The following is a 24,873-nucleotide window of genomic DNA, read 5'->3' as shown; positions in this document are numbered from 1 at the left end:
CACATTAACTAATTAACCCCATCATCTACCTTACAGGTTAACCCAATGTTGTCCATTATGACTGAGGAACACGATGGGGTTAATTATTATTAATGGCACATGAAGGTTCAAAATTCATCACACCACATGCCTCATCATAAAATGGCAGAACTTTTTTTATTATTCTTCGCAAAGTATTGTTTTGGTATCGAATCGCAATACTACACAAAGTATTGGTATCAAAGTCCAAATTCTGGCATCGTGACATCCCTACTAAGATTATGATCCACCGCAACGTGGGTGAACGGTCCGACTATTAACATACCAGATTAGTTCTGGGCTTGCGCATAGTGGGGAACATTTGGCAGATCATGCCATAGACTTGAGCAAGAGATGCTGCCATGACAAAACCAGCTGTTTGCTGGTGGTGTGAGAAGCCCTCTCCTTGGCTCAGGTCTAGAGAAATCAATCACAAATTTGCCTAACACGGGCTGTTTATGTCAAGTCTATGTATACAGTGACCTGACAAGCTCCAGAAGATGTCTATCCCGCCCTGGTTTTCACATGATCTGTGACTTGGGCGTGGTTGCGTATTTAGTGCTAAACATCTGCTAAAGCAAAGTAATAGAGGGAACTTGCAGCACTTTGTTCATCTGAAGCCTGGTATAAGTTGGAGTCACATGACCGGTTTTGTTGCAGAAATTTTCTGCTGCTGAAAAATCATTTCAATTCATCTGAATTTTGTTTCTGCAATAAAATCTGCTCGCTATGCTAAAGCCATGTTTGCACAGTTTTTTTTTTTTTTTTTATCAAGCCAAAACCTGAACTGGATCCAAGAGAGCAGACCTATAAGGTCTTTATATATTTTATGTTCCAACTCTGGTTTTGGCATTCAATACGTGCAGAATCTGCAGCAAATCTACTGTGTGAACAAGGGCTAACATCGGTTGCTATGTGGGACAATGCGTTGCATGTTAAGAGGTGTCAGGTGTATGGGTTAGAATCAATGTTTGTAAATTTCTGGGAGTGTTCCGTTATTTTATTTTTCAAGTTGATCAAATACGTGTCATTTTTCCTAGATTAGTAGTTCGTTGAGTTTCATCATCGGGGCACTGGCTGATAAAGGGACATAAAATGTATGTGCAGAGATCAGAAGGTTGTCCCTGTGGAAAAATGTTCCAACAAATCGCACTCACTGTAGCTCAGAAGTAAAGGTCCTTTTACACGGGCCAATGATCGGGTGAAGGGAATGCTCGCTTTGATCGCCCGTGGAAAAGGGCCCAGCGAACAGCCGACAAACGAGCAAACGCTCATTTGTCAGATAATCTCATCTTTTATGTGGCATTAAAAATCATTGCTGTCGGCTACACATCTGCTGCCAACAATAATGCAAACTGTGGGGGCGAATGATCTCGTTCGTCCCCATAATGTGCAATGATTGCTCCATGTGAATGGCGCTAAACGTGTACCAATCAATGTGCTGTATCGTCTAAGATTTCTGCTGGTAAACAAGAACAAATAAAGGGTAACTAAACGTTCGACAAACTTCTAACATGTCATAGTGATATTTCAGAAGTTATGATTGGGCACCAAGACGCCCACCAATCGCTAAAACAAAGCGACAGAAGAGCTCGTGTGAGCGCTGAGACACTTTCTTTCTGTTCGGCTTTTTCTGGAAATTGATGTGTCGGAGTATGGGCTCAATAGAAAGTCTACAAACCCGTACTCCTCTACACCGGCTTTCCGGAAAAAGCTCAACAGAAACGAAGCTGAGCGCATCTGCCGCTTCGTTTTAGCGATTTGGTGTGGGTCTCGGTGCTCGGACCTCCACCAATCAAAACTTGACATGTCACTATGACATGTCAAAAGTTTGTCAAAACTTTAGTTACCCTTTAACACCCTATTTGTTGGAATATTTTTCCACAGGGACAAACTTCTGTTCTTTGCACACACGGCAGATTTTATTGCAGAAATTTCTGCGACTGAAAATCAGTTTCATTCATTTTGAATGGTTTTCTTCAGCAAGCACTTGGATTTCAGGTGAATTGGACAGTCACAGAAATGTTTGTAACTATTTGCTGCATGTGAGTTCACCCTTAGGGTTTGTTTACACGTAGCATATATGCTGCAGATTTTCTGTCCGGATTTGCTGGTGAATAATCTGCAGAGTATTAAAGTAACAATAAAAGGGATGCGATTCAAACAAATGTCATACACATGCTGCAGAAAAATTATGCACAGAATCCGTACACAAATTGACCTGCGGTGTAAAAAAAGCGCTGGTCAACCTGGGGATGAGCACTCGTTACTCCGATCGCTCATCCCCATACATTTCTATGATGGCTGCACGTCTCGCTGTTTACACAGGGAGACATGCTGGCAACAACGATAATATTTTTCTTTTTTAAAACGATACGATCAGTAGACGAACTAGCGTTTGCACGTTCATCTGCTGTTCGCTGCCCTGTTTACACAGGGAAATTATCAACAACGAGCGTTTGCCCGATTGCTCTGCGTAAAAGGGCATTAAGGCCTAGTTCACACAGAGTATTTTGCAGGCAGTAGAAATCTGCATCAAATTCCCTTCAGAAATTTTGAGGCAGATTTTGACCTGCCTGCACTTTATTGCCGCGGTTTTCGCCTGCACCACGGGCAAAAAAACGATTTGAAAAACTCTATCTGCCCTCCCATTGATTTTCAATGGGAGGTCAGAGGCAGAACCGCATCAAGAAAAGGACATGACCATTTTTTTGCCCCCCGCCAGCGGCTAAAAGCCGCTTGGGAAATAAAACTCCTTAGTCTTGCAGACTGACAAACTTGTTGAAAGGAAAAAGGTATGATCCAGCGTAGTTTGTAGATAAAAAGGAATCTATGTTCCCACTTTTATTGACACAGAAAATTGAGTAGTAAAAAAGAGAACGCAGTAACAAGGTGGTCTCAGATTTGCATAAGTCGAAAGCCTACGCGTTTCGAAAACTGTTCTTATTCATGGCAGTTATTGGAGAAATTGACAAACTTGTTCTGTTTTGTTAAGGGGTAGCTAAACATTCAGAAAACTTCTAACATGTCAAAGTGACATATCAGAAGTTTTGATCGGTAGGGGTCTGAGCATTGAGATCCCTACTGATCGCTAAAACTAAGGGGTACAGCGCTCACACGAGTGCTTATGCCGCTTCATTTTAGCGATCAGTGGGGGTCTCAGTGCTCAGACCGCCACCAATCAAAATTTCTGACGTCACTTTGACATGTCAGAAGTTTTCTGAAAGTTTAGTTACCCTTTAAACGGTTATTATTTAGGTTTAGCGTGCCCTTTAAGCTTTGATGCACCTAATCCAGTCTGCTTTGGATAGCAGTTAGACCATTCCAGGAGGCATTTTGATGATTTTAATGGGCAGAGAAGAAATAACATGGTGCCGGTAGAAATGTTCTAGGTGCATTGGTTTCCTGGCCTCTGTATCTCCCCCAGGCCTGCTTCAAGTTACTGAACCATCTTTTCTCCCATGTTTTTTGAACATTCTACTTTTGAAAAGATGAAAACTTTGAAAACCCTGTTTGAGCTGGCGTTCCAATGTTTCTGATGGCAGTAATAGTGCTACAGACGGATATTCTTGCCGTCAAAAATACCGGGAACACTGATGGAATGGCAAAGGCCATTGTGAACCGAACCATGCATCTAGTTGTGGGTCATTTGCAAGTGTTCCTATGTAAAGCAATTTAGAGTTTTGTTTAATGGCCATATTTCTGACATAAAGAATAATCTGGTTGCAGCATCAGTGATGATCACTCCGACTAAGATGGTGTCCTTAGTTTGGAGATATAAAGTTCACGGTTTTATTTAGGTTTTTCATTGACAAAGTTGTGTTTTTTTTGTTTAGTCATGAAACTCGTATCCATTGGTTTCTGATCCAATGTTATGTGAGTAGCACAAGACTGAGTGTTACTCGGGCTGTTTTTACGGCATCTGAGTGGCACCTGATCGTTTTCACGGACCCATTCACTTTAGCGGGTGAATCTGGTCCGTGAAAACTGACCCGATCCGTGGAAAGATAGGACATGTCCTATCTCTCCACGGCTCGCTGACTGGACTCGGCCGGCGCACACTGTTGTGTGCACGAGGCATACACTGTAGAGATACTTCAGTTATTTTCAGCCGTTAACAGGTGTTTGTTGCGATTGTCTCGAGGTTCGATAATTTTTCTCTCTTATGGCATTGAGACTTCTTTCGATGTAACGTCCACTACTATTGCTTATGTGTGGACTTGAAGGGGTTTTCCGAGTTAAAGAGGCTCCAGATTTTGCAACCCCTATCTGCTATTGCAGCAGATCGGCGCTGCAATGTAGATTACAGTAACGTTTTTATTTTTAAAAAACGAGCATTTTTAGCCAAGTTATGACCATTTTTGTATTTATGCAAATGAGGCTTGCAAAAGTCCAAGTGAGTGTGTTGAAAAGTAAAAGTCCAAGTGGGCGTGTATTATGTGCGTACATCGGGGCGTTTTTACTTCTTTTACTAGCTGGGCGTTCTGACGAGAAGTATCATCCACTTCTCTTCAGAACGCCCAGCTTCTGCCAGATCACGCTGTGACGTCACTCACAGGTCCTGCATCGTGTCAGACGAGCGAGGACACATCGGCACCAGAGGCTACAGTTGATTCTGCAGCAGCATCGGCGTTTGCAGGTAAGTAGCTACATCGATTTACCTGCAAACGCTGATGCTGCTGCAGAATCAACTGAAGCCTCTGGTGCCGGTGTGTCCTCGCTCGTCTGACACGATGCAGGACCTGGGGAAGTGACGTCACAGATCTGCACTGTCAGAAGCTGGGCGTTGTGAAGAGAAGTGGATGACACTTCTATACACAACGCCCAGCTAGTAAAAGTAGTAAACACGCCCCGATGTACGCACATAATACACGCCCAGTTGTACTTTTACTTTTCAACACGCCCAGTTGTACTTTTGCAAGCCTCATTTGCATAAATACAAAAATGGTCATAACTTGGCCAAAAATGCTCGTTTTTTAAAAATAAAACCGTTACTGTAATCTACATTGCAGCGCAGATCTGCTGCAATAGCAGATAGGGGTTGCAAAATCTGGTGACAGAGCCTCTTTAAACGTGTATGTGTTAATGTTTTTAACTTACGAATGTAAACTCATTTGTAATGTACATACAGTTTCCAAATTTGCCCCGTTTCCAGATGCTGCCGTGGGGCACATGCCTGGTGACATCACTCTGGCCACTGTGTTGATGATCAATTTTCGTCCGTGTTTACGACGCGTCACTAGTCTTCTCGAAGAACAGCATGGACTGCGCATGCACGTTACAGGCTGCATAACAGAACAGCCCATAAATGTCACTAGTGACGTATACCCGGAAGAAAATTGATTATCAACAGAGCGGCCAGAGACTGATGTCACCAGGCATGTGCCCCACGGCAGCATCTAGAAACTAAGTACAGTACAAATGAATTTACATTTACAATTTACATTCATAAGTTAAAAACAAGTGTAGCTAAACGTTTGACAAACTTCTGACGTCATAGTGACATGTCAGAAGTTTTGGTTGGTGGGGGTCCGAGTACTGAGACCCCCACCAATCGCTGGAACGAAGCAACTGAAGTGCTCGTGTGAGCGCTCAGTCGCTTCATGTCTGTTCGGATTTTTTCGGAAATAAATGTATCGGTGTATGGACTCAATAGAAAATCTATGAGCCCGTACTCCGATACATCGGCTTTCCGGAAAAAGCTGAACAGACACGAAGCGGCTGAGTTTGTCAAACGTTTAACTACACTTTAACACATACACGTTTTCTCTCTGAAAACCCCTTTAAAGAGGCTCTGTCACCAGATTCTGAAATCCCTATCTCCTATTGCATGTGATCGGCGCTGCACGTAGATAACAGTAACGTTTTTTTTATTTTTTAAAAACGTTCATTTTTGGCCAAGTTATGAGCTATGTTATATATATATATATATATATATATATATATATATATATATATATATATATATATATATATACACATACACATACACACACACAGTTTGAAATGGGCAACTGGGCGGTTTTTTTTCGTTATGTCCAACTGGCCGTGTATTGTGGTTTTAACTGGGCGTGTTTACGTGTATGACGCTGACCAATCAGTGACCAGTCAGCGTCATACACATCTCCATTGATTTACACAGCAGCGATGTGCAGCCACATAAACAGAGATTAACGTTAATCAAGTGTCCTGATAATGAATACACATGAAATCCAGCCTGGACGTCATGTGTACTCAGAATCCTGACACTTCTGAATCTTTTCTTTGAGATTTCTAGCAAGGGAAACGAAATCTCGCGAGATTACGGAGGTAAACGAGATTTCGTTTCCCTTGCTGCAAATCTCACAGAAAAGATTCAGAAGTGTCAGGATTCTGAGTACACGACGTCCAGGCTGGATTTCATGTGTATTCATTATCAGGACACTTGATTAACGTTAATCTCTGTTTATGTGGCTGCACATCGCTGCTGTGTAAATGAATGGAGATGAGTGTATGACGCTGACTGGTCACTGATTGGTCAGCGTCATACACGTAAACACGCCCAGTTAAAACCACAATACACGGCCAGTTGGACATAACGAAAAAAAAACGCCCAGTTGTCCATTTCAAAGCTCATTTGCATATATATACATATATATAAAATAGCTCCTAACTTGGCCAAAAATGTTACTGTTCTCTACATTGCAGCGCCGATCACATGCAATAGGAGATAGGGATTTGAGAATCTGGCGACAGAGCCTCTTTAAGTAGATGTCATGTTGCACTTATGACGTTTCTTTCTTCAGGAGCAATGTTCGGAGCAGAATTGCTTGTACAAAAGATAAAGTAAAACATTTATTTATACCTTGAGTTTTGTCCTTAAACATACTAATAGTCCAGTTGGCTTCCTGAAAAATTGGTCAAATAGTGCATTTGGGGAGTGGGGGACTCCATTCGATTGTCCGCCCAAATGGTGGAGGGGGAAGAATGTAGGTGGCAGGTATACTAACCAATGCACTTCGATATTTTTGGCTAGTAACTTTTTGGGTTTTCGGATTGATGTCTATGAAAGTATTTGCTGACCATTAGAAAACATTTGGCTCCAGGAAAGGTAAAAACTGTTTCAAAATTTCTGATCTTTGCAATAATCACCACAACGTAATGGTCATAAGACACTATCGTTATCTGACCTACAAAAAGGGGAAAAAAGGCTAATCCTACTAGTGTTATCACTGACATCTGCATGTGGTGGTAAGCCAAGAGACCTCCCCATTAGTCTTTAGTCACATGGCCATAAATGGCATATAATTATTGGCAAGAAAGCAGGAAATTCCAGAAAAACAGTAAAGAAAACTTAACTTGCTTGACCCTGATTGGATTCCTTTTTGGCACAAAGTATACAGCATTCAATTACGGATAATGGCTGATCACCTGGAGTTTCCAGCAGAGGTACCCTGCAATCAGCCCTTTGTTGGTAGAATGTGGCGTCTGCACTTTAAAATCTAGCGTCCACATTTTTTAAAGTAGTCTGACCCTCCTCGTTTTGGCTTTATTAAAGAGGCTCTGTCACCAGATTTTGCAACCCCTATCTCCTATTGCAGCAGATCTGCGCTGCAATGTAGATTACAGTAACGTTTTTATTTTTAAAAAACGAGCATTTTTGGCCAAGTTATGGCCATTTCTGTATTTATGCAAATGAGGCTTGCAAAAGTCCAAGTGGGCGTGTTTAAAGTAAAAGTACAACTGGGCGTGTATTATGTGCGTACATCGGGGCGTTTTTACTTCTTTTACTAGCTGGGCGTTCTGATGAGAAGTATCATCCACTTCTCTTCAGAACGCCCAGCTTCTGGTAGTGCAGATCTGTGACGTCACTCACTTCCTGCCCCAGGCCCTGCATCGTGTCGGACGAGCGAGGACACCGGCACCAGAGGCTACAGTTGATTCTGCAGCAGCATCGGCGTTTGCAGGTAAGTCGATGTAGGCATAGGTGTATCAGTTTTGCCCAAAGTGACCCTTAAATGAATTAAATTAAGTAAATATTCAAAGAGGGTTTTTCTTAAAATAACATTTCCTTGATTGGGTTCTATAACCGAAGTCTTGTAACTTGATGGGAATCACTTTTTTTGCCCTTAGTAGTGAAATAATTGTTTCTTGGTGGTTGTAGTTCAGTATCCTTGTATAAACCTAAAAAATAGTAGTTTTTGTTAAAGGGAAACTAAGGTAACACTTTTTCAAAGAAATCTTCTATATGTTCCTAGTAAGGAAACCCTCACTCCAGTTCATCCCAACCCCTGCTGATGGAGGTGACTAGGGAGAAGAATCTGGCCTTTTTTTTTTTTTTTTTTCCTTCTTTTTAGATTATCTGTCAAATGGTTAACTGCCGTCATCACCACTCCCTTTTCCCCTCATCTATTTCTAGGATTCATGTCCCTTTAAGCTATAGGCCAGGTGGGTGCATTGCGGCCGCTGCATCTGCTATTGTAATTGCCGATTCCTAGAAACTCTGAGCAGCACATGTGAGGCTGCGTCATGTAACAAGATTTACTGCACCGTATAAAAGGCGGGTTGGCATTTATAAAAGAATGTGTTAACCCTTAAATACGTCTCATTCAGTAGGTTCTACTGGTGTCCTAGATTTTTTTTATTTTTTTTTGTAATCACCCCAAGGGAAGACTGAACTACTTTTCATAATAAGGTTATTTTGTAGAAGCTTCCTCTGCTGGCATTGGAGTATATTTGACATTCGGATGCAGCCACGTACACGGCGAAGCATCATAAACTTTCCTTTAGCTTATGAGCGACTGCTCTGTAACTTGGGCTTATAACTTGGCAAGTATGGGACTAAAATGTTGGATGCACATCATAGACTATGACCACAATGCGGTGCGTTTTTTAGGTGTTCACCTTTCAGCAACTTAGGCCCTGTTCACGTCTGTGCCATGACATTACTTTGTTCTGTTCCGTCAGAGGAGCAGAACATGGGAATGCCGGACGCAATGGGGATCTAATGCAAGACTAACACCACTGGTGGCCTTCGGAACCCATAGACTTGAATGGGTTCTGACGTTGAGTCCGTGGTTTTACCCGAAACAATAGTGCAGAATACAGTCTGCCAGATCTGTGACAGATGCCCCTAACGGAGCCTCCAATGCAGATGTGAACAGGCCCTTATAGTGTTCATTTTAGGTGTTTGAAAACAAAATCTAAACATTAGACATTTGTCAAAATATGGGATGAAATGTATGCTGCTAGACCAGTGATGCCCAACTAGTGGTCTGCCAGGCCCCGGAGGAGGGCAAATCCATATGGTGAAGCTAAAAATGTGTATGTGCCTACTCCTTGAGTCGGTCCAAGTTGAATGCGATGTGGGACCCTTTAATGGATTTCTGTTTGCGGTCATATTTTTCAGGGAAGATGTATTCTTCAGTGCTATCTGACAATATATTTGTCTATTGGGTGTTGGAATGGAAATATTTAGATCTAGTCAGTCTGCATGTTTTGTCTTGGGCTTCGTTCACATCTGCGTTGGGACACCGTTCATGGGTCCCGTCGGAGCGTTGGAAACCATAGGATTCCGTTTGCATCACCGTTGATTTCAATGGTGACTGATCCGGTGCAAAGGGTTTCCGTTTGTCACCATTGTTTAAGGGTTCCGTCGTTTTGACAGAATCAATGCCGTAGTCAACCGTGCTATTCATACCGTCATATGAATCAATGGTGATGCCTTCCAAGAGCCATAACTTTTTTTTTTTTTCATCAAAAATAATTGTTTTGTTTCACCACATTCTAAGAGCCATAACTTTTATTTTTGTCATCGATTAAACGATATGAGGGCTTATTTTCTTAGGGACGAATTGTAATACACAGCTTACACCTGTAGCGTATGTAGCGGGCTCAAGGCATGACTCCCGCTCCACGCAACACAACACACACGTGCAATTAGGTCTTGGTGCGCGAAGAGGTTCCATTTGAGCTAGATGACACCACCTGCTTGCAGGATCTTTTGCCCAAAACCTTGGCCCATAAAAAAAGCATGGTGTGCATCTGACACGTTCGTCATTAAAAGGTGCAGGTGACTATAACGTGACCTAATGCTGCAATTGCAATCTCCATGAAACCCAGTTGCAAACGACAGTCTGCATTTCTATTGAATTCTATGTGTATGGTCAGGAGGACAAGAAAGTCGTGGCATTGTCAAGACCCCCCCTCCCTTTTTTATTTTTTTATTTTTTTTTACATAGGCCCTTAACTAGATGTAAACGTGTGTCCTGCACCGGAGCCTATAGAGAAGTGTCGGGAAACATTCTTCATTGATGGATTCTGTCATACGAAATCTTGTGTGTCTAAACCCTGTTGTGCACAGAGAAGCGGATTAGTTGTTAGTTACCAGGTGTTTGGTTTCGGTATAATTGGCGAGTTTACTCTGGAGTTTACCCACTGGAGGGACCTGTTTGTTTGGCAATTCTCCTGAGGTGATGTACTTGGCAGAAGGAATAAGCACCTGAAAAACATGAAAAGGTTGAGATGTTGTGAGCGTATAAAAGAGAACGAATACTGTGTTGTAAAGGAGTACAGAGTGTTCGTTGTTGTATTTTGCCTATAGAGAATAATGAACAGGCGCAACGTGTTTGGGGTGGTTTGTTGCATTGAGGAATGTCAAGGTTCAGGTTGAAGTAATCGATTTCTCTATCTGTTTCTCCCTTTTTTTAAATGGTTGTATTCGACTTCTCTCCATGCTGCTGTATTTCTTTGGTACAGAAACCTACCACCATACCTTAAAGGGGTATTCCCTGCGAGGGACGTTGATGACCTATCCACAGGACATTACATAAATGTCAGATGAATGCGGGTCCCACCTCTGGGACCTGCACCTGTCTCTAGAATGGGGCCCCCTATACTCCGTTCTATCTCTTTGTGTTCCGGCTGATTTCCGACCATGAAGGAGAAAACAGCGTAGCTCGCGTGCTACGTTGCTTCCATAACTGCCATTCACGACTATTGGGGTATGTGCACACGATAACTGCAATTACGTCTGAAATTACAGAGCTGTTTTCAGGGGAAAACCGCTCCTGAATTTCAGACGTAATTGCATGTACTCGCGTTTTGCGGGGCGTCTTTTACTGACGTCATTTTGAGCTGTTCTTCATTGGAGTCAATGAAAAACGGCTCCAATTACGTCCCAAGAAGTGTCCTGCACTTCTTTTGACGAGGCTGTAATTTTACACGCCGTCTATTGACAGCGACGCGTAAAATGACAGGTCGTCGGCACAGAACATCGTAAAACCCATTGAAAGTAATGGGCAGATATTTTCCGACGTATTGGAGCCGTTTTTCAGACGTAAAACGCCTCCATTACGTCTGAAAATAGGTCGTATGAAACCTGCCTTAGAGTTACAGAAACAACGTAGCTCAGCGACTTACACTGTTTCCATAACTCCCGACCATGTAATCCGTAAGTGGCCGGGAGTCAGCCGGAGCACAGAGCGGTAGAACGGGGTCTAGGAGATAGGTGGGACCTGCATCTATCTTACATTTATGACATATCCTGTGGATATGTCATATATGTTCCTCGTGGGAGAGCAGCTATTAAAAATGGTTCTTTTGTCATTGGCTCCAGACTAGATAGACCTACAGGTTCTTCGAACGTGTTTGGTTTACCATAGGCTGCAGATGTGCCAGCGGATCAGCATGGGTATTCGCTCGATTCTAAGATAATGGGTTTTCAGCGTGGCATCGGCACAAATAACGAACATGCTGTGGATTTTAAAATTCATTATAGCTCATTCTGCGTGGATTTTTTTATTTTTCCTGCTGCATGTGGATGGGGCTGGATGCATAATGGCAGATTTGGTGAGGGGTCCGTGCCTAAATCCCCCCCAAAATCCTTAACATGTGAACATAGCCTAAAAAGGGGTTGTTCTTAATATTAGGGAAACCGGGCTGCTTTTTTTTTATGACACTTTTTTTTTTCCCCACTTTTTTTTTTTTTTTCTTTCTATGATCTCATACAATCCCTTAAACTCTGAGCATCATGTTTCTTTGTACACCACAAACTGACTACATTACTTGACCACCCAGTCTTTATCACTGCCCATAGCCCCCCTGACCAGATGACGCAGGAGTGGAGGATCTTATTACCTCCCACCACTAGATCATTGAAATGAGACCTTACGGAATACAATAAATTGGGTACATTTTTGCATTTATTTAATTTTTATAAAGATTGCTTTCACTTAAAACTCTTCCACGTTTTATTGTAGCGGTAAAACAAATAAAATTCTGATTGCAGTCTGGCAATGGTGTTTTTAAAGGCTCCGCAAAACCCGCCTGAAAATGCCTCTCATTGATTTCAATGTGAGGCGGACGTCTTTTTTTACCGCGAGCGGAAAAAACTCATCGCGGTAAAAAGAAGCGACATGACCTATCTTGAGGTGGTTTCCACCTCCAGAACCCCATTTCAATCAGTCAGAAACGGGGAAAAAACGCCTCGACGAGTGTTTTGACGAATTTTTGTCAAACCAATGTGCATAAAAACGTCTGGAGCAGTTTTTGCAGGAGGAATTTTCCTCCAGCAAAAAAACTCTGTGTGAACACAGCCGTACATTTATTTTATTTCAATAAAACAATGTGATTAAATCAACATTTAAATAGGTGTTTTGTTTGTTTTTTATGAACAAAGTTCATTTTTGAGATACAGCTTCTATGCATCCTGTATACATAGATTCTGTATTTTGCTGTCAAAGTTGAATCTGTCCACTCAATGCAGGACTGACAGCTTCGATGAAAGTTGGTCATACGTGTCTGAAACACAGGATCCAGCTGTCATCGATCACATCTAAGTTCATGAACTTAGATGTGATCGATAACAATTGGATCGGAAGCAGTCCGTCCCTCTGATCTGAGGAATTCGACTGACGGCAAGATGCAATATATATGTATAGAGATAGATAGATATAGATAGAGTATGCATACAGGATACAAAGAAGCCGTATATCAAATTTTTTTTATTAATATCCATTTATGAGTTGCATTGAATCACATAATACATTGAAGTCTTTGTTTTAGTTTTTAAAAAAGAAAAAAAAATTGACATCCTTCAACATTAACCTCTTAATGCCGAAGGACGGATATATCCGTCCTCTGCAGCTGCTAGTTCGCGCAGGAGGACTGATATATCCGTCCTGTGATCGCGTGGCCACTGCCAGTGCGCGCACACGCGATCAGCGGCAGGAGCACGGCTGTTGTACACAGCCTGGCTCCTGCTGCAACTGCCGGAATCTAAGCGCGCTCCGATTCCGGCAGTTTAACCCATTAAATGCCGCTGTCAATAGCGACAGTGACATCTAATGTGTTTGACAGAGGGAGGGAGCTCCCACTGTCAGCCCATCGGCACCCCCGCAAAGAAATCGCGGGTCGCCGTCGGGTTTCCATGGCATCCGGGGGCCTAATAAAGACCCCCAGGTCTGTCTTCAGCAAATGCCTGTTAGGCCATACTAAGTACACCAAAGCATTATATATGCGATCAGCAGATCGCATAGTGAAGTCCCCTGGTGGGAGACACAAAAAAAATGGAAAGCAGTTAAAAAAAGTTTGAAAAAAAATTTGTCAAAATAAAATAAAACTACTTTTTTTGCCCAAAAAGTGGTTTTATTTAGTAAAAGTGTTAAAACAAATAACACATACACATATATGGTATCCCTGCGATCATAACAACTTGAACAATAAAATGAACACATTAAACCGCCGGATAAATGGCGTCCAAAAAAAACAGCAAAATTCTCTTCTCCCATTTTCCCCCCATAAAAAATTAAGTTAATCGAAGTCCCATGTACCCAAAAATAGTACTAATGAAAACTACACCTTGGCCCGCAAAAATGAAGCCCACAAAAGGCCGCATTGACGGAAAAATAAAAGTTACGGCTCTTGGAATGCGGTGATGCAAAAAGTAATTTTTTTCTAAAAGGCTTTTTATTGCGCAAACGTACGAAAACATATAAAGCCTTTACATATTTGGTATCCCCGTAATCGTGCCGACCCATAGAATAAAGTTAACATGTTATTTACGCTGCATAGTAAACGGCGTAAATTTATAACGTGAAAATGAATGCTGGAATAGCTGCTTATTTTCAATTCTCTCCTAAAATAATGTTAATAAAAGTTAATCAATATATTATAAGCATCTAAAAATGGCGCAAATCCAAAATACAACTCGTCCCGCAGAAAACAAGCCCTTATACGGCTATGTCGACGGAATAAAAAAAAAAGTTACGACTCTTGGAATGCGGCCGTGAAAAAACAAAAAATAACCCTTGGTTATTAACGCGCAAAATGGCCTGGTCATTAAGGGGTTAATGGCTGAGATATGGTATAAGTAATATTTTCTTACTCGCTTTTAAGGTTGGAGCATGACCTGAGAGCTTCAGTAGCTCTTCCCATTGAGAGAGAACTAATCCATTGTGAAATGATTTTTAGTTCTGCGTGATGGCTGTGGCATGAAGCACATCTACTCTGGAATGACTTTCTCTGTAGGAGTACTTCATAGAAGTATGTCTGGCTATAATGGAAGTAGAAGCCACTTTGAGTGGCTGAACCCGTAGATAACATTTGTTGTTGCGGAGACTTGCCACGCTACATCATCTTAGGTTGCTTTGCTTATGGTTGTTTTCTTTATTTTAGCGTTGTCTTATTACAACAATTGTTTTTTCTTGTACATTTTTGACTAACGTTCCAATAAAGGCCGTATAAAGAATATTTTGTATAGCCAGGTTTTGGATTCAAGAGTCAAATGTGTGTTATTGCGTCGTAGAAGGCCTCATGCCACCCAAAAGCATCAGGTTCAAACCATGGAGCTTTGTCATTGCCGTATTATTGACCCCCTTCATGCACCCACGCAGTAAAATGCCCCTATAGCTTTCCACACTGAGAATAATATCCCCAACCCCATCACCATAGCTGCCCTCCATACATTATGATGCCCCACAGCTGCCCCAATGCAGTATAACGCCACCATAGCTGCCTCCACACAGCCCCAATAGTGCATAATAAAATAAATACTCACCTATGCCCATTCCTACAACGGGTGAAAGAGATCTTGCTGCTCCTCCGGTCTGTGCAGTGTGTGGCCCAGCGTAGGCAAGCACGATGACGTCACTACATTGTGCCTGTCTGCACCGAGCCGCTCGATGCTCACGGCATAGTAAATGCTGGAGCAAGGAGCCGTCAGCTCTTTGCTCCAGCATTGAATTCAACAGTATAATGCGTATTTTTTTTTTACAATTTATTTATTTTTTCAAATTTTTAATTTTTCTCATAAAGACTGGATTCACACGGGACAGAAATACTGTGAATTTTCAGATGACAGTCCCAGCCACGTGGATAAGATTTTCTCCCTTTTTTTTTTTATTTTATTTTTTTGAAAATGACAAAATACAGAGTCATATGAAAGATAAAGGAACAAAATCACAAAACTTTGCCATTCTGCAGCAGTACTTTTCCATAACACAATAGTATTAACACCGAGATAAGAAATTACGTTTCTCATAATTTTACGTGGATAAGATTTGATGAAATCGCATCCACATTGTGCTGAGCATTTTACAGAAGGAAATCCGCTCGTGCTTCCGATTTTGAAAATCTGCAGCTGCTCATTTTGGCCTGGATGTTTACTGCGACTTTAATATAGAGGGGTGAAATCCGCATTACATGCAGATTGTGCTGCAGAAATGCTGAGGATACGTTGTGGAAAATTTGCAGCTTTCCATCCTGTTTCGAGCCAAAGGCTGTAAAAACTGTGATAAACATTCAAAGGTGTGTTTTTTGTTTTACTACTCTAAAATAAGGCTATATTCACACGGAGTATTTTGCAGGAGGAATATCTGCCTCAAAATTCCGTTTGGAACTTTGAGGCAGATTTTCCTCTCCCTGCATGCCGTATTTCGCCATTGAGCGCCGCGGGCATAAAACACCGTGAAATAAGCTTTCTCTGCCTCCCATTGAAGTCAATGGGAGGTCAGAGGCGTAAACGCCCGAAGATGGGGCGTCGCTTCTTTTTCCCGCGAGGCAGTTTTACTGCTCGCGGGCAAAAGACGCCGACGCCTCCCATTGAAATCAATGGGAGGCATTTTCGGGCTGTTTTTGCCGAGTTTTGCGACGCGGTTTCCTCGTAAAAAAACTCAGCAAAATTCTGCGTGTGAACTTCTCTGTTCTGTTTAGTTGGAGTAATGGATTGCTGTAGCTTTTTGCTTTTCTGTGAGTATATTCAAGGTTTTCTAAGATGACATGTACCTGTCAGGGGTAGCCCGCTGGGACCTTAGTCATAGAAGCTGGGACTACAGCGCAGATTCAGATATAGACCACACCCCTTATTATCCTGACCGCACCTCCAAATCAGCCCTACTTGTAGCTTCGACAATCCTATGCTCTTAACCTGAAAGATCAGAGCTTGTTACAGAAATGATGCCTCTGAATTGTAGTGCTCATGGCAGACTACCATCATTAGGGCCACATAGTGCCTACACAGTGGTGCCGCTTTGCAGCTGTGCCCGACTGTGTGCATGAAGAAGTATACGCCAGAATGTAGGGCCGTCACCGTAATAACCGGAGCACAGAATAACCCATAACATTGCGTTTGACAGACTTGGCCAAACTATTGTGCCAGCCACGTAGCCGTGTCTCTTCCATTTTTGTTGCTATACGTATGGTAGTTACTTCTACAACAGTGCCTGTACTATTGTGCCCGTCCCAGTGCTCTTATAATATAAGACGCTTATCTCCTGCATGGCCCTACACTGCGGTCTACGCCTCCAGCAGCAACGTACATGCAAGTAGCAGGCTTTTAAAGGGGTGGTATGAGAATTGAAAAACGACTGCTTTTCCAGAAACCGCGCCACCCTTGTCCATGGCCTGTGTCTGGTATTACAGCTCACCAGCATTCACTTGAACGGGCCTGAGCAGCAATACCAGGCACAGACCATGGACAAGAGTGGTGCTGTTTTTGTAAGAAAGCAGCCTTGTTTTTCTAATCCACAAACCACCAGTAGCTGGCCCTTCTAGCACCAATCTCTACAGTAAAAGATCGCCAGAGAGGATCACAGAGGTTAGTTTTGCTGAATCCGGGACACTTTTGTTATGGGGTTGGGTGATCCGCTGCTGTATAAAACAGGTCGGTAAGCCCTATGTCACTATTTAGCCGCACTGTGGCCATATACTCTGCATGACGGTTGTAGTTTGGATAGTGTTTTGCTGTTTGTCATTGTGAAACGAGTAATTGTGATTACTTGAGGAACCCACACCCAAGACTGATTTACCACACCTTTTCCTCTTTGAGCCGCAGCAGAAGCCTTCATCGAGTGTATGGAGTATGAAGCCTGACTACATGCTAGAAAACATCCTGCTCCACTGTCATGGCTGTTACAATCTGGATTTTGACAATTGCTGAGTTGCGCTAAATGTTCCCATTGCCTGTACTAACGGTTACCACTGATTTTTTTTATTTTTAATTGATGTCCATTGAAATTAATATTGCTTGGCTACCAAAAAAATTAACCCTGTTATGGTTAATGGGCTTTTTCATAGTATTGAAAAATAGATTTCTAGTGTATTATTCCTTATCTGTTGGATGGTGTTTGGCCGAGGTTATTACGCCGTACCAGCTAAATGTTATCCTTTGATATTCATAATTGCAGAGGCTGTCACCGAACTAGGTAATTTAAACACTTGCTGCCCGAGCGATTGGTCGGCTGAATGTCAGGTGTCCGGCAATCGGATACTTCCAGGGACTCCGAAGAGAGGACACAAGCGGTTTTCACTGCTTGTGTCTTGTCTGTACTCACATACACACCACTCATTGAGCGCAGTGTATAGAACCTACCGCTGCCTCAATTGGTCCAGGTGGTCACATGATCGCCTGGATACCGGTAGTGGGAGGTGAGGCTACTACTGTGTCTAACTAGAAACCGCATGGCCCGAACAGTGACAATTGTGACTTTATAACAAAACTGACTCTCCCTATTACTGCTCCTGTAACAGTGGAAAAGTATAAAGCTGTGTTCACATCAGCGTTGACTTTCCGTTGAGGGGTTCCGTCTGAGGTTTTTGTCGGGTTGACCCCTCAACGGAAGGGCAAATTTTAGCCTTGGCTTCAGTTTGCATCACCATTGATCTCAATGGAGACGGAAGCGTTGCTAATGGTTTCCGTTTGTCACTGTTGTGACAGGGTTCCGTTGCTTTTGACGGAATAAATAGCACAGTCGACTCACTCAAACCAATAAAATAGTCAATATATAAAAATTTGCGCAAGACGACCATCACAAATGAGGCCCATCTTGAGGTAACACGATGTTACCAGAAAAAATAAGTAAAAATAAAAATGCTGTTGTGTTTTTTTTGTACTATTTATTTTTTTCTTTTTTAAGCTATAAACCTAAAAATGCTTGTGTGTAGCTAAACGTGTGACAAACTTCTGACATGTCAGAAGTTTGGATTGGTGGGGGTCCGAGCACTGAGACCCCAACCAATCGTTAGAACGAAGCCGCTGAAGCTCTCATGTGAGCCACTTAGTGTCCGGCTTTTTGTGGAAAGCCGAAGTATCGGAGTACGGGCTCATAGACTTTCTATTGAGTCCGTACACCGAAAAATCCGAACAGACACGAAGCGGCTGAGCGCTCACACGAATGCTTCAAATGCTTCGTTCTAGCGATTGGTGGGGGGTCTCAGTGCTCGGACCCCCACCAATCAAAACTTCTGACATGTCACTATGACTTGTCAGAAGTTTGTCAAACGTTTAGCTACACTTTAAAAAGCAAAAATTTGTGTATAAAAATAAGAGAAAAAGATCACGAAAAAAAACACAAAAACCACATTGCTAGCCCAACAAATAAGTTATAGCTGTTTAACTAACACATGCTAAAAACGGCTAAACATGCCTGGTCCTGAACGGGTTAAATATATACAGTCAGAGATTTATATTTGTGGGTGTATTCCGCCTGGATTGTGGAACTGCTGTCTATTCTGTGGCTGGTAAAGAACAAACCTTGCAAAAGTTTTGTTGATCATCTAGTCAGACAGCTCTGGTGTAATGTAAACTTGTTCCTCCCCCCCCAGTTCACTGAAAGTCTAATCTTCTATTGTCCTAACCCAGCATTTTCTTAAGATCCTAATGAGAGCATCTTAATCCTTGACGTACCTAATGTTGGGGCTGAAAACTCCAGTGCAGTGCTTGTGGGTCTTTTTCCACTTGGTTGTCACCTCTTCCTTCGCTCATCCCTAGGGGGTCTTTCAAGGAAAGGTTTCTCATGCCCCAGTTACTAAAAATCCTGTCTGAAAACACCAAGGTTTTTACAGTTATGAAAGGAAATGTTGTACGAACTTCCATTCAACTGTACATTGAGCTAATATACTAGTCTGAAAATGTTTTTTTTTTTATGGAGCAGCTTTGTCTTCATTCAGAAAATAAAGAATCTGGATCTTCATCTATTTAGCGTAAAAAAAATGGTTCAAATTTGATATTCTCATTTTTCTATTCACCATTTACTCATAACGGTCATAGCGATAACTGATCAAAACCCCAAAATATATTGGTCAGATAATGATTGGACCCATTGAAAGTTGCAATGTTCAGTTGGATCATAGCAGTTAAAGAGGCTCTGTCACCAGATTATAAGTGCCCTATCTCCTACATAATCTGATCGGCGCTGGAATGTAGATAACAGCAGTGGTTTTTATTTTGAAAAACGATCATTTTTTAGCAAGTTATGAGCAATTTTAGATTTAGTTTCTTAATGCCCAACTGGGCGTGTTTTTACTTTTGACCAAGTGGGTGTTGTAAGGGTATGTTCACACGTAGTCGACAAAAACGTCTGAAAATCCAGAGCTGTTTTCAAGGGAAAACAGACCCTGCTTTTCAGAAGTTTTTTTTACCAACTCGCAGTTTTCGCGCCGTTTTCGCGCCGTTTTTTACGTCCGTTTTTGGAGCTGTTTTCATTGGAGTCTATGAGAAAACAGCTCCAAAAACGTCCAAAGAAGTGTCCTGCACTTCTCTTGACGAGGCAGTATTTTTACGCGTCGTCGTTTGACAGCTGTCAAACGACGACGCGTAAATAACAGTTCGTCTGCACAGTACGTCGGCAAACCCATTCAAATGAATGGGCAGATGTTTGCCGACGTATTGGAGCCGTATTTTCAGACGTAAAACGAGGCATAATACGCCTCGTATACGTCTGAAATTTGGCCGTGTGAACATACCCTCAAGAAGTGTATGACGCTGACCAATCAGTGACCAATCGGCATCATACACTTCTCATTGTTCCAGCCCAGCTTCTTTCACTGCACAATCTCACTATGCTGTGGATCATGCTGGGCTGGAACAAGGAGAAGTGTATGTCACTGATTGGTCAGCCTCATACACTTCTTTACAACACCCACTTGGTCAAAAGTAAAAACATGCCCAATTGGGCATTAAGAAACTAAATCTAAAATTGCTCATAACTTGCTAAAAAATGATCGTTTTTCAAAATAAAAACCACTGCTGTGATCTACATTCCACTTGATACTTGTAACCCCAGCCTGACAATCCAGTGTTTCTATAAAATCTTCGGGTGTCCCATCGTATTTTTTTTAGACCACATTACTGGCCATTCTCCTTTTTACCTACCCTGGACGTGAACTCTGGACGCTAGTTGTCTCAAGCTAACATGAGTAACTTGTGCACATACAGGACTTGTTAGTAAATGTCACTTTTTAGGAAAACTGCCACCCTACCAAAAGGAGCATGAACTCTGAGGAACATTTTCGTCAACCAGATTAAGGGGATATACACGTGTTCCTTTTACGAATTGTCTGCGTTTCAGATTAACGTTGAAATCTGAAAAGTGGGACAGAAGAAAGGAGGCGAGCCATGTTTTGTTTTTTAAATGATTTTGAGGGTACGATGGATCCAAGTGCCATAAGGGGGTTTTACACTGGGCGATTATCAGGCAAACGATCGTTCATAGACCTATCGTTGCCAATAATTGCCTTGTGTAAACAGGGCAGCGATCAGCAGATGAACGAGCAAATGCTCGTTCATCTACTGATCGTATCGTTTTAAAAAAAATAAGTCAAATATTATTGTCGGCAGCACATCTCCCTGTGTGAACAGGAAGACGTGCTGCCGACATGATACAAATGTATGGGGGCGAGCGATCTGACTAATGACCACTCGTCCCCATACATAGCTCCTTGTGGCAGGAGCAAACAAGCGCCGATCAACGAGCTGTCTCGTTGATCGGCGCTCGCTCCATCGGCCAAAATCGGCTGGTGTAATAGGGCCTTTATTCTGAATTGTGATGACAACTTGGCAAGTACAATGGGTGTGTGCGCGCGTGGTGTTCCCATCAATTGTCCGGGTTTAGACAGAGCGGTCAGCTTTAATAGTATAGACCTCCGTGATGAGGATTGTCATTAGTGTGAACTTTGCAGACGTCCTTATCTGGTTGTTTTTAATGATTTAAGTATATTAGTCTGGAATCAGTCAGCCACCTGCCGTCTTCTCACGTTTTAACCCTCAAGTGATATCACATCTAGGGACATACCTACTTTGATATCTCGAAATACATGTACGCGTGAGTGTTCAAGGCCCAATAATTGAGTGGGATTCAATTTACAAGTATTGTCAATGTTTTGTATGAATTTAGTACGATCGTAGCTAAGAATTATCTGGGTTGTTCGGCCACATTATAAATCTTTAAACCCCAACCTCGGTGAAAGAACGTCTCGTGTTGTACTATTTTTCTGGGTTCAGAACCGTTTCTTTTAAACCGTTTTTGTCCTTGAATGTCCAAAAAGAAAAGCAAACATTGGATTAGGGTCAGAAGGATCGTGTACAATTTAAGACTCTCAGCCGGTTTTGTGTTAACCGGATTTAAATGAGTAACTCAGATCTATTCGGGCTTAAAGATGACATTGTATGGAGGACAGGTGAACGGGCTGTAGTGCGCAGAACTACACCTTGTAGCAGGACTTTACAGCTGCCTAGAACTGTATTTCAGGGAAATTGTAAGTATAATATGGGCCATAATAAATTGGAATTAAGCGGTACACGACTATAGTGTAAAGTTTATTTTATACTTCTAAATCTTAATTTTTTTTAATTTAAAAAATAAAATAAAAATATGATCTGGTTAATATAATGTCTGTTGGATACAGTTGATGGAGAATTACAATGAACAGATTCTTTACTGGGGCCCAACGTCTTGACTTCAGCTGATGTCTGTGAGCGGTCTCGTTGCTGGGGCACAAAGTTAACAGCTCCTGGAGTGCCCTCAATGGCTCTACTTAATTCTGTCCATCCCTGTGGGTACAATGGGGCTTTTATTAAATATCTGTGTTGGGCTTGTGTTTCTTTACGTCTGTAGTTGGTTCGCTCATATACTGTAATGAACAATGTCGGCAAGTTGTCTCAAATGCGAAGCCTAAAATGTTGTCAAGGGTCTCCTCTTTGTGTTAAACTTTTAGGAAGGGTTTGCTCGATAAATGGTCTCCTTGTAGACTCTTGTGTTGCTAGGCTGCTGAACAGACCTACGCTAGACATCTGGTGTTATGTAAAGCTAAACACTTATTTTTTATTTTTTTTTTATAGTTTTTGGTACTTTTCAGCACTCCCAAGTCACCACAATGAAGTTGATGATGATTCCCTTTTTTGTTTTTTTTTGTTTTTTCTCTTACAGAACTTGAGTGTTGGTGGTAGAGAAGCTTCATCTTAGAGAAGAAACATGAGTGAACTTGATCAGCTACGCCAGGAGGCTGAGCAACTCAAGAACCAAATCAGAGTGAGTAAAGAAATACATAGACGTACACATACACATATATATTTATTTTATGTATATCTCTCTTTTTTTCTTTCCCAATTTTATTGTTGCCGGGCACCTCTAGTTGCTCTATTATGTTACTCTCTCTTGGGCGGCCTTAACGTAAGTGATCAGTGCACTTACCAGGTTACATTTCCTGATGTAATGTTAGGAGATTTAAGCTGCGAGCTTCAGGCTTTCGTTTCTTTTCTTTCGGCTTCGTTCTCCGTTTTTTGTTGATCTGGGACAGATCTGTTTATATCTTTAACTGTTTGAACATGAGGTTACAACCAAACTTTTATAACATAAATAAGATCCGTCGTTTATCTAAGGCGCCTTCTCTGGCTGTAGCCATTTATATGAAATGCATTTTTTTTTTGTTGCAACACAAAGATAAACTTTATACTTTTGTTATAGGTGGATTACATGCCTTAAATTAGTAAGATTTCATGGCAAAGTTGTACTGATGCAGTCACATCTGGAAGTGTAGGCTTCATCCTACCTGCTTGCTACAGTTTTAAAGAGATTTTATATATTTTTTTTAATTATTATTATATAAAAGCATAAGCTATTTATTCTCCATCCCTGAAAAATGTTTCTACTTCCGAAGAGGCCCTACTCTAATTCCTACCCAAAGAAGCTTGGTGTAGAGGCAGGTAAAGCATTCTTTCATTTTTGCCAATCATCTTTAAGCAGGTTGCAATCCATTGCTTATCCTTACTGTAAAAGTGACCAGTCTTTCTGCTGCTGTCTTAACAACCCCCAAACCAGGTTCTGAGGAACCTCCGGGTTCCAGGGAGTCTTGGTTGGGAAACACTGGCCTTAAGCTGCCCCAAACGCTTTAGATAGCCACAGACCAAACGCTCGTTCATAAAACAGCTATTCCGCTCAATTTCCACATGGACTCTCGGCCGTGCATGTGTTTTCAATAGAGAGTGGGGAATGAGCCGCTGCCAGACGAGAGAAAGGAGGATTGCAGTCAGATGACCCCCATATAGGGATGCACGATACATCGAAACTTCGATACTGTTTGGATACCGTGCACCCTGAAATGGTTCAATACCGTTATTTAATGTATTTCGATACTAAGCTGTGCGGCCGCACAGCTAAGTATAGTAACACATGAATGTTGTGAGAGCGGGGCTGCGGATACAGCCATTGCCCCGCTCCGGAGTCCTGACAAGTGCACGCGGTCAGCATGAGGTGATGCGACCAGCGCCGCACTAATGAGCAGCGGCACTGAAGACCGAACATGGCGGACGCACTGCAAAACACCCCCATGTTCGGTCTTCAGTGCCTGCGCCGCCACTCATTAGTGCGGCATCGGCCGCATCACCTCATGCTGACCGTGTGCACACTTGTCAGGAACGGGTTAATGGCTGTATTACACAGCCGCAGCCCCACTCTAGCGGCAGAGGTGAGAGAAACCCCTCATCTCTGCCGTTATTCCCCTGATTGCTGCGATCAAAGCTGACCACAGCATTTAAGGGGAAAATGAGAAGGGGGGATGCCCCAAGGATCGCATCACCGGGAATCCCAGTGACGCTTCCCTGTGACTCGATTGGGGGGTATACCATATATGGGCGTCTGCCCAGGGTCCATTGAAGGACCCCAGGGCTGTCTTACCATATTTCCTGTTAGGGCATCCTTGGGTATGTCCTAACAACTGCATAAGTACTATCCGTATATAGATATATACCAGTACATTAAAGTTTAAAAATAAAAAAGTAAAAACATAAAGTAATGTTAAATAACAAAAAAATACACGCACACCTTTTTTTACAATAAACATTAAAATAAGTCTCCATACATAAAATTCGCTATTGGCGCGGCCATAATAACCTGCACAACAAATTTTTTGCGTCATTTATGATGTGTACGCTATAAAAAATAAACACTGCTTTCTTTCACTTATTATTGTAAGGCGCAAGATGTGATGAATTTAACCGCCATGTGCCTCACAATAGTAATTAACCCCATCATGTACCTTACACGTTAACCCAATGTTGTCCATTATGACTGAGAAACATGATGGGGTTAATTACTATTATTG

The 24,873-nt window shown here is 42.1% G+C and overlaps 1 protein-coding gene across 2 annotated transcripts in view; it reads left to right on the top strand.

The window, feature by feature from the left end:
- Positions 1-24,873, top strand: part of GNB1 (G protein subunit beta 1) — a 61,619-nt gene that overhangs the window by 13,307 nt on the left and 23,439 nt on the right. The window contains exons 1-2 of one of the 2 annotated variants that reach the window (XM_075839637.1): positions 12,096-12,186; positions 22,701-22,802. In XM_075839637.1, the coding sequence (XP_075695752.1) occupies positions 22,746-22,802 (57 nt within the window). In that variant the 5' untranslated portion in view covers positions 12,096-12,186; positions 22,701-22,745. Of the gene's footprint in view, positions 1-12,095; positions 12,187-22,700; positions 22,803-24,873 lie in introns of those variants that run through there. The other variant, XM_075839636.1, reaches the window with a different exon arrangement.

The sequence above is a fragment of the Rhinoderma darwinii genome, chromosome 10 (genome assembly GCF_050947455.1).
Source record: "Rhinoderma darwinii isolate aRhiDar2 chromosome 10, aRhiDar2.hap1, whole genome shotgun sequence".
NCBI classification, from domain to species: Eukaryota; Metazoa; Chordata; class Amphibia; order Anura; family Rhinodermatidae; genus Rhinoderma; species Rhinoderma darwinii.
The sequence above is the reverse complement of the archived record's forward strand: the minus strand, read 5'-3'. Positions and strand labels throughout refer to the sequence as shown.